The sequence below is a fragment of the Mustela lutreola genome, chromosome 9 (genome assembly GCF_030435805.1).
Source record: "Mustela lutreola isolate mMusLut2 chromosome 9, mMusLut2.pri, whole genome shotgun sequence".
Classification (NCBI taxonomy): domain Eukaryota; kingdom Metazoa; phylum Chordata; class Mammalia; order Carnivora; family Mustelidae; genus Mustela; species Mustela lutreola.
This window is the reverse complement of record NC_081298.1, coordinates 140287211-140296760: the sequence shown is the minus strand read 5'-3', so window position 1 is coordinate 140296760 and position 9550 is coordinate 140287211. Positions and strand designations below refer to the sequence as shown.

At 44.1% G+C, this 9550-nt stretch overlaps 1 protein-coding gene across 3 annotated transcripts in view; it reads right to left on the bottom strand.

Annotated features, from left to right (window-relative positions):
* Positions 1-4076: 4076 nt before the first annotated feature.
* The window catches only part of MBOAT2 (membrane bound O-acyltransferase domain containing 2), a 114576-nt gene continuing 109102 nt past the window's right edge, over positions 4077-9550 (bottom strand). For all 3 annotated transcript variants that reach the window (XM_059132703.1, XM_059132702.1, XM_059132704.1), the window contains 3 exons: positions 8603-8735; positions 6416-6567; positions 4077-4313 (listed from right to left, as the gene is read on the bottom strand). In XM_059132703.1, the coding sequence (XP_058988686.1) occupies positions 4088-4313; positions 6416-6567; positions 8603-8735 (511 nt within the window). In that variant the 3' untranslated portion in view covers positions 4077-4087. The remainder of the gene's footprint in view (positions 4314-6415; positions 6568-8602; positions 8736-9550) is intronic.

The window sequence follows — 9550 nt, the reverse complement described above, 5'->3', positions numbered from 1 at the left end:
GTTAAATCTGATGTACTCAATTTCAGCCAGGATGGACAACTGCTGGTTGAATAAAACTCCATAAAATACTGGTTTATATTCAAAATTCCGGACAAATCCTTCCTTGACACAGTAACAGGCACCATTCCGAAACAATTATTCTCTCCACTTTTTTCTTTCAGTTATAATGTAGAACTCTTACAGTCAATTATCTAACAATTTTGAAGTTTATAGCAAGGGAACACAAAAGTATAAATGCCCAGAGCTGTCCGTGAGTACACATATTAAAATTTACAAGGGATGAATCTTAAATAGGATGATTTTTTTGGTCCTAAATGTAATCTAGTCCTTGAATTAAAAAAAAGCACAAGTTTTGTAATTATTTTAATGGCAAGATTTTAATGTAATTTCTTTTGTAGTTTAAAATGGGTAACTAAATTGAATGTGCCTTAATGATCTCTGCATGAAATTATATTTGAGAAGTTACAGAAGTTAAACCCTGCCCAGTAAACTTGGTGGTTTGTACTAATATTTTCTAACACCTTCAATTTCACCTACAGCACAAGCAACCAACCAAGCAGAGAAAGCACAAGGAAAACATGTTTCCTTTAATAGAGACTATTTCATCACCAAAGATTCACTTTAAGGGCTATACTCAGTGGAAATGGGTGCTGCCATGCCTTCTGATTTAACGGATTGGAAGGTTTTCCTCTGTTGCCAAGAAAACCTTGGAAAAGTCAGGGTTTTGAGCTTAAGAAATAAAAGTAAATGACCACAACTGTTCTGACAACGAATCCGCCTTTGCCCACGACTCTTACAGAACCTGCTAATGGTCCCCACTCATTACAAACACAACTGGTCGTACACTTTTGGAACTGATCCTTTAACTTATTAAGGAACTTCCTTCTAGAGGACAGGTGACTTGCCCAAATCTGAACGTATTAATAACAGAGCCAGATGAGCAACCTGGTCTCTTCCCAGGACAATCAGAGCTTCAGTGAGGTTAACTTCACTGTCTAGAACCGTCCTTTGTTCATTTTTCTGAAAACAGGGAACTGTGGAAATGTCACACATGGTGGGGGTCAATGACAAAAATACTCTTTAACCAAAAATATGGTGGTGCCTGGACACTGTGGAAGCCAAATAAACCTTCCCGATTAGGCTGGACATTTGAGAAGTCAAGTAAATTTCCCCAATTACCCTGAGTTCCAAGAAAAATGCTTATTTTCAAAACTGAGAACAAATGACTTATAAAATGGTGATCACTGAGATACATCAAATTAACTGCAACTGTTTCAAGAAAATGAATCTGAGGGAAGAATAATTATATTTGCTCAATTTTTTTTTCCCTGAGTAGTATAATAATGAACCAAGAGTGTAAGTATGATGGTCACTGATCATCTCTGGAGTGGTTTCAAGACAACTGAAGAGTGGAGAAACGAGAGAAACATGTACTGAATCTTCTTCTGTTGATTAAAAAAGAAGAAACATACAGTACAATGACTCCCTTTATCCTTAACAGTACGTGGAGACAGGCCAGTTTTCAAATCTCCTGCTATAAGCAGAAGTGAAACAGTAACCCTTACCACACTCCGAGCAGATTCGTTTCATAGAGCACAAAGAGTTTCTTCTCGAGCAGAAAAGTCAAGCTGAGAATTGGAATTATTTCTTTAGTTTTTCTTCTGGATGACACACTCATGATTAGAATTTCTCCAAGATTAGAGAAAAGCTATCCAAAACCCCTTTCACACAAAACACAAAACAACAACAAAACACTTAGCTGATCCAAGGGGATGAAAGTCAGTCAAACTGTACAGATAATATATCATCTTCAAAGCAACTGGAGAATTCTTAGCCATCTTGCTGTCTGCATGACGGCTCTAGGAGTACATTCGCCGAGCAACAAACAGGTAACCATGATTTTAGGTTTACAGGCTGAGAAATGACATAGGTAGTAGAAATAAACAGGGATTATTTATAATGGCCAGATGGGCTGAAAAAAAGTTTTATTGAGCTTTCTTGTTTTCACTTATGACATGCCTAGACTTGTCCTGGATACTCTAAATTTGTTTACTTTTTTTTTTTTTTTTAAATAGTGATCAGATTCTCTGCAGCATTAATTAAACTGAGGAGACCTTTTGGGGGCAGATACTTTCCACGATTATTCTTTTCTGATCTCTCACATTACACAGCCAGCCTAATTTCAATGCATGGGAAAAACAGAGAAAATCTCTTTAGCTCTCCATCCTTTTCTGGGAAGTAATGGGGCATGGCTAACCTCAGCAGGTGGAAAAAATTTTCCTTTAGAAAAATAAAAACATTTTATGTAATCGAAGACTAGGATATTTCTAACGTTCTACAAAGATACACCAATATTTTTGCTGATTAAGATCTTAAAAGTCCCAAGTACATTTGCTGTTTCTTTCTCCTTTGAAAGAAAAACTACACGGCTTAAGCCAGAGAGTTGTTCTGCCATAACTTCATATGCAAACTTATTTATGACAAAGTTAAAAAAAAAAAAAAAAAAGACTCACCAGACTCACCAGAAAGAAACAATTTACATTTCATTAAAAATTTAAGGCAAAAAGAAAATAAACTGGCCAAATAAAGGTGAAGTCCAATAAAAGACTGGTCAAATGAAGGCGGGGTAAGAAGACCCTGCCCACCTCCTCTCTCCCAGCCCGTGACCCCGGGATTTACCACGTTCGCCGAAGCCCTCATGCCAGGCAGCCTCACACCCCAAGACTGCGGGATTAAAGGAGACATCTAGTAACCGGAGGGGAGGTTAATTGTGGAGAAAAGCACATTTTTCTACTTTGAGAATCTAAAACTCATTAAAGAGAGTTAACAGCAAAATTTTAATGTGAGAATTTAATAAGAGTTTGGAAACTAATTTCTTTTAGTCTCTAAAAATGAGGCTCAGACCCAATGACTGTAAGCTTTCATTTCCCTAAGACTTACCCGATTCCGAGTTATGCTGTCAAGGACAAGGAAGTGGTTAGACAGATAGTCACCTTACTCCGTGATTTTTCCTTCACCACCCTCATGCAATCTACCAAGGCTATTTTCACAAATCCTCCATAATTCTATATAATTTACGTGTGCTAAGTTTCACTTAAAGTCCAACATATTAAAAAGTCATTTACACGTTTATGTCTTCACAGACTCACAAAGAACTCAGAGAAAGAAAGGGGGAGAGCCCTTCTGCGGAGCACCTGTGCCCTGTCCCAGCCTGTCGCCACCTCCCGCCCCGGTCGCCGGGGGGCTTCCTTCACTCATGCCTTCCTTCCTTCCTCCGCCATCTTCTCTTGCTCAGTTTTCTTTTCTTTCTCTCTTTCTTTCTTTCTTTCTTTTTTTTTTTTTTAAAGAAAATAAGCTTAAAATATTGCATTACCAACCTTTAATTATGTTGAAGAAATTCTCCCTTGATGGGCTTGGACTGACACAAAGTAATTAAACTCTCCAGGACAGTAAGCTGCCCATAATTTGGCTCCGTCACTGTTGACGGTTTCGCTACGTACTGTGGTCATTTGAGATACTTTAAGAAAACCCTTCAAATACTGAGATGTTTATTGCATTTTTAAAGTGTCCACAATCTTAAATATCCTGTTCCAAATTCCTCCAGAATTCCTTTACAGAACATGACATCAAATATTGAAATAGTGTTCTCACAATATTACACTTGAAAATACCATTTAGGAACAATATTTTAAGAAATAGAGGGTTTAAGGCAAGACATTCATTTGGAAAAGGTAACTTCTCTCAATCACCCAGATCGACACGTTTGTTTTCCACCTCTTCAGTGCCTTGGGATACGCAACATACATTCAGCAACAGGGCACACGTATGACCCTATGGACACCTGCTGAGGTCCTGAGTGCCCACTGGAATAATGGAACTATTTTTAGATAAGGCGTGGCCCACAGGGACATGGCATGGGAGGGGTTGTTCACGCCACTCCCACTCCGGCCAATGGGAAATTCCCCATCTAGCTCCGTCCCATTCGCCCCCCACGTTATCCCTTTGCAAACAAACACAAACCCCTTGAGAAGGTGCTAAGGTTGGTTTCTGTTAACAGAGACAAAATAGCCATCAGAGTGTTTCCCCTTCATTGCTTTAATGATGAATGTCTAGAGGCTATTTCTTGATTCTGATTGCAAACATTGTTTGTTGTGGAAAAACTATTCTGTTCCAAAGAATTTCCTCTGTCGTCACACTTTTCGGATGGCGACAGCGGCACATTTCCATGTGTGGTCTTTCCTCTCTGAGTCTTTTTCACCGGCAACAGCAATAATACTAAGATACCAGCAACGTGGAGGCAGTAATACCAGGAGCTGAAAGGAAAAAGGACAGAGTTTACTTCATTACATTCTCAGAATGAATCCTTAGCAACGGCATCCTGGCGGAAATGTCACGGCCCTGCGTCCCACGTGCACGTCCACCAGCTTCCTGTGCACTCCAGCCCCTCGCGGCCCGTCCCCAGGGGACACTCCAGCTGGGCCAGTGCGTGTTTATAAAGCCCCTATAAACCCAAGCCACTTAAAAGCACGATGTGAGGGATCGTGTTACGTTCCTCTGCAAGGGTCCTAAGTCCATGGCTACACAGAACAAAAGCAAAAAGGTACTTATTAGCAGCTGCAGCGACCTGAAAATCATCTCTCAAATCCACAGAAGCGAACACAGAACACAGCGAGTGAACAAAGAGAAGGCAGAGCTCGTGGGGACCTGAATGCTCTGGCCTCTGGGGCTGTGCCTGGTCCCTAATTAAGTTACAGACCCCACCCCCCCACACCCAACCCCGCGATGTGAGTAAGGGAGGAGATTGCCACTTGACGGCTGCCGTCACATGGTAAAGAAAGGCTATGATATTCCAGATATTACCAGAAGTATTATTCCTGGGACAGAAAAGCAAACCAACTGCTCAAACACATGTAAATATACGGGACAAGTTTGTGAAAGGGGAATTTCAGCTGGAGATACATGAGGTCTTTCTGTACGAGCATTGCCATAATTAACGGCAGTAATTTCTGACCACATGCCCTGTGCCGTCGTTCTGAACGCTAGGGTAATGGAGACTCTACGAGAGGCAGAATTTTTGATCTCAAAGATATCACTAACACAGCCAGAGTGGGATCTGGTGGGCGAGGGAGAGAAGAGAACATAAGACAGGGAATTCAAAACAAGAATTTCTCTAATACAGAGAAGACATAAAACATATGTGAACCATAAAAGGGTAAGAAACATAAAAGGGTAAGAAGGGAAAAATTCATGAAATAGAAGTGATTCTTTTTTCTTTTTTCTTTTTTTTTTTTTTTTTTTTTTTTAAAGATTTATTTATTTATTTGACATGGAGAGATTACAAGTAGGCAGAGAGGCAGGCAGAGAGAGAGAGGAGGAAGCAGGCTCCCTGCTGAGCAGAGAGCCCGATGCGGGACTCGATCCCAGGACCCTGAGATCATGCCCTGAGCTGAAGGCAGCGGCTTAACCCACTGAGCCACCCAGGCGCCCCTTTTCTTTTTTCTTTTGACTACAGCAATTAAGAGAACAATTCCTTGGGGTGCCTGGGTGGCTCAGTGGGTTAAAGCCTCTGCCTTCAGCTCAGGTCATGGTCCCAGAGTCCTGGGATCGAGCCCCATATCGGGCTCTCTGCTCAGGGTGAGCCTGCTTCCCCCACCCCCTCTCTCTGCCTGCCTCTCTGCCTACTTGTGATTTCTATCTGTCAAATAAATAAATAAATCTTTAAAAAAAAAAAAAAAAAAAAGAGAACAATTCCTCGTAAGGAATAAGCTACATTTTTTTTCTCTTTTTTAAAACTGCTCTGTCATATTCTCTATCGTTCATCTTAAGTTCTCCTATCCTTTCCTTTTCATAGTTAACGGTCTGGCAGCCTGAACTGCTGGTGCACAGACTCTTCAGGACTCACTCGTGACCATCACAAGATCTATCTTGCTTCCGCTCCCAGAATATCCCCAGTGCCACGTGAGCCTCTGCTTGCACACATGAACTCCTACACCTGGACCCCAGGCAGAGAGCAGGGCTGAGCGCATCCAGCCCGAAGTCGCTGTCCTTACCGGGGGTATAGCTGACCTATGACATGTATTAGTCCTGGGTGTACAATGCAATGACTTGATGTATGTGCATGTTGCAAAACGATCACCGTGGTAAGTCTAGTTAACGTCCAAGTGTAAAAAGAACAGCCACACCTTCCTGTTAAACCTCTGAGAGATCCGAGGTGGGCTCGCCCCGCTGAGATTCCTCTGAGGGCTGAGGGGTGGGAATCATTCTATCGGAAGCTTGGCACTTGCGGGTTTATGAGGAAAAGGCTACGGAAAGCAAGGCTGCGGTGCTATTTCTCCCCGCCGCCCCCCCCGGAGCAGAGAGCTCGCTTTTTGCAACAAGGCGATTCCCCCCGCGTCTCGGCAAGAGTGACACTTACCTGTAGAACGTGAACGAAGGTTTTACAGAAAGAAGGACGAATGGCACGACTGTGTAGCTTATCGCCACCTGAGTCACAACCCACGTGAGAACGTCATACAGTAATTTCAGCTGCGGAGGCTCGAGGAAATAATGTCTGAAGTTGTTTCTCATCTGAAATAGAGGAACACAAACACGTGCTCTATCTTTCACGTTGTTAATAAAATCACACTGACGGCGTCTGCTGCTCCAGGGATGAGGGGTGGCTGCAAATCCCACGGCTGGCGGAGGGACAACCACGGGGCCACCCCGGGAGAGGTCAGGTCAGGAAAAATGAATCCACACGTGTATAAAAGACAGGGAGAGAGCAAAGCACGGGAATCCGGGCAGAGGACATGCGGGAGCGCTTTGCAACTTTTCTGCAGATTTGAAACTGCATTAATAGTTTCTAAAAAAGTCAAAAATAATATCCTTAGAGCTCCTTCAATCATATTTGGTGAAGTACAGAAAGTAATAAAGTGCTGTTTTCACTTTTCCTGCCATGACAGAATGAGACACCCTCCCTCTCCTCTAGGCTCCGCATTTGCGCCAGACAGATGGGCGCCATGCCCTGAGCAGAGATCGAAACACACCACAATAAAGGGCCACAACGCACATTATTCTCAAGATACATGTTTCCTAATCACTACTATTTAAACATTTTTTTCACCTCAAAAAAGTCAGAACGTGTTAGTTTTGAAACACACGAACTTAACCAAACGTGATGCCCTCCCCGCTCTGTCTGCCTAACGCGCTCCGAGGTAAAGCACGGCCCCGCTGCGAGGATGCCACCAGGTTCTTCAGCAGCGACCCGCTGCACGGTTCGTGGAGCTCCCACAGAGAGACCATGATCCCTAGCAGCCGGACGGGATCCGGGCGCCCACCCAGTCCTGCCCGGTTCACGGCCACAGCAGCTGCCCACCCTCTCCCCTTCCATCCACCGAAGGCAAATCAGTCCTCCTGAAGCACGGCTTTCAGCGCTCTCTCCCCTGGTTAAAAACCTCCCGTGGCTCCCAGGTACGCAGACAGAATGCGGGTCAGGCCCTTTCCCGGTCTGGTGTCCAAGTTCTTCTAAGACAACCCTTCCCATCCCCTCCCCTGCATTCCTTTGCCCTTCCAGAATTATTCACCCCTTAGGTATTCATGATGTCTCTGCTTCAGCCAGACTTACTTGTCATTTCCAAACACACTGGGCACTTTCAAACTTGGTTCTGCTAATGTCATTTCCACGCCTAGAATGTTATGTTCCACGCCCATCACAACTTCCCCCACTTTTGAAATAATGTTCCTTCAAAGCCCAAATCCAACCAAACTTTCCTAATGAGGCCACCTCGGGTCAACCCAACCAGAAGGATTTCTTTCACCTTGAAACAACTATGTTACTTATTATAAAACCCACGGATGTCTCACACATGCCCCGTGGTGGGCACACACACGTGGGTACATACATGGGTACATACATTTGGTGCCCTAATTAGACCACCGACAACCAGAAGGTAAGGCCCTTGGTTAATATTTCTCTGAGCTTCCCCTCATCTCCCCCTCAATGGAACCTGAAAATTGCATAAATACCCGCTGGTTTGTTAAACAAAGGCTACTCACCTGTACGTGCTGTGGGAAGCCTGTTCAAACACCCTTTCTGTCATGTTATTTTCCTCTGACTTTCGAGGACTTACACTAAATTGTCCTCCTTCCTTGTCCACCCATGTCACCAATCTAATTTCTCAACTATTTCCCAAAATATTACTCCAGGTTCCACGCAGGCCAACACGCCAAAGAACTGTGTCCACCGCCCCGGGAACGGCCCATCCACTCCGTCCACACTGTCCGTACTCCACTCTCCGTCTAAAAGAGGACTCAGAGGTGACAGCTTTCAGGAAACCTTTCTAAACCTACCCTCCTGACCCCCCTTTACTGAACTCTGCTTTTAGCTCTCGTGCAGAAGATTCTGTCGAGACAATGAACGCCTTGTGGGTACCTCCCACGCACCAAGTCTTCTCAGATGAACCAAGTGTGGAGGCCCGGGAGCCCTCGACAAACACGCCAGGCACACACCTCACTGTGGGCCAGGGCCCCAGGCCCAAGGCCCATGTGTGGAAGGGGCCACAGCCTCCTCACCCAGGGCAAGGGGACCACCGGCGCAGCACGAGGTGGGATTCTGGATACTCACAGCTCGCGCTGCCAGGGTCATCAGCACTCCTGTGAGGAAGGTCAGGTAATACCCTGGATACACCCCATGCCAAATAGCAGACAGAATGAACGTCTGGATAGTCGGACTCAAGGAGGCTCGTTCGTAACAAACCCTAGAAGCCAGAAGACCACAGAGCGAGTTTAGATAGTCCACAGAGATCATTCTATTCGTACCTGACAGGACAGAGGGGAACCAGGCAAGCAGCCGCCACTTAACATCAGCAATAACTTGACCTGTGACCTCAGGGAAGTGACAGCTACTAAAAACTCCTATGTACAAGGAAAATAAATTTGATTTTCATCTTTTTATGGTATACGTAACAGCTCAAATTAGCACTGCCAGTGTCTAGAAATCTACATGAGTTACCAAAAAATCTTTAATGTTAAAGATATTTTACTTTACATTATTTTTAAAATTTTCTTTAATGACTATCATTTAATTAAGAACTTTCAACTGACCTAACAACACTTCTTTCTGGCAAGTCTGGCTGTACTTAGTCTAAAGTTTCTCTGTAAGGGTAGAGCACTCAGAAGAAAATAAGATTTTCAATAGTATCAAATTTATTTTTTTTAAGGCATCTCTACACATGGGGCTCAAACACATGACCCCAAGATCAAGAGTCACGTGCTCCACTGACCGAGCAGACAGGTGTCCCTATGGGTGTCGAATTTAAAATACAACAGTAGGGGCGCCTGGGTGGCTCAGTGGGTTAAGCCTCTGCCTTCAGCTCAGGTCATGATCTCAGGGTCCTGGGATTGAGCCCCGCATCAGGCTCTCTGCTCAGTGGGGAGCCTGCTCCCTGCCTCCCCCTCCCCGCCTTTTCTCTGCTTGCCTCTCTGCCTACTTGTGATCTCTCTGTCAAATAAATTTTAAAAATATAACAATAACAAAAATCACACAACAGGAGTTAGGGTGGTCTGCAGCCCA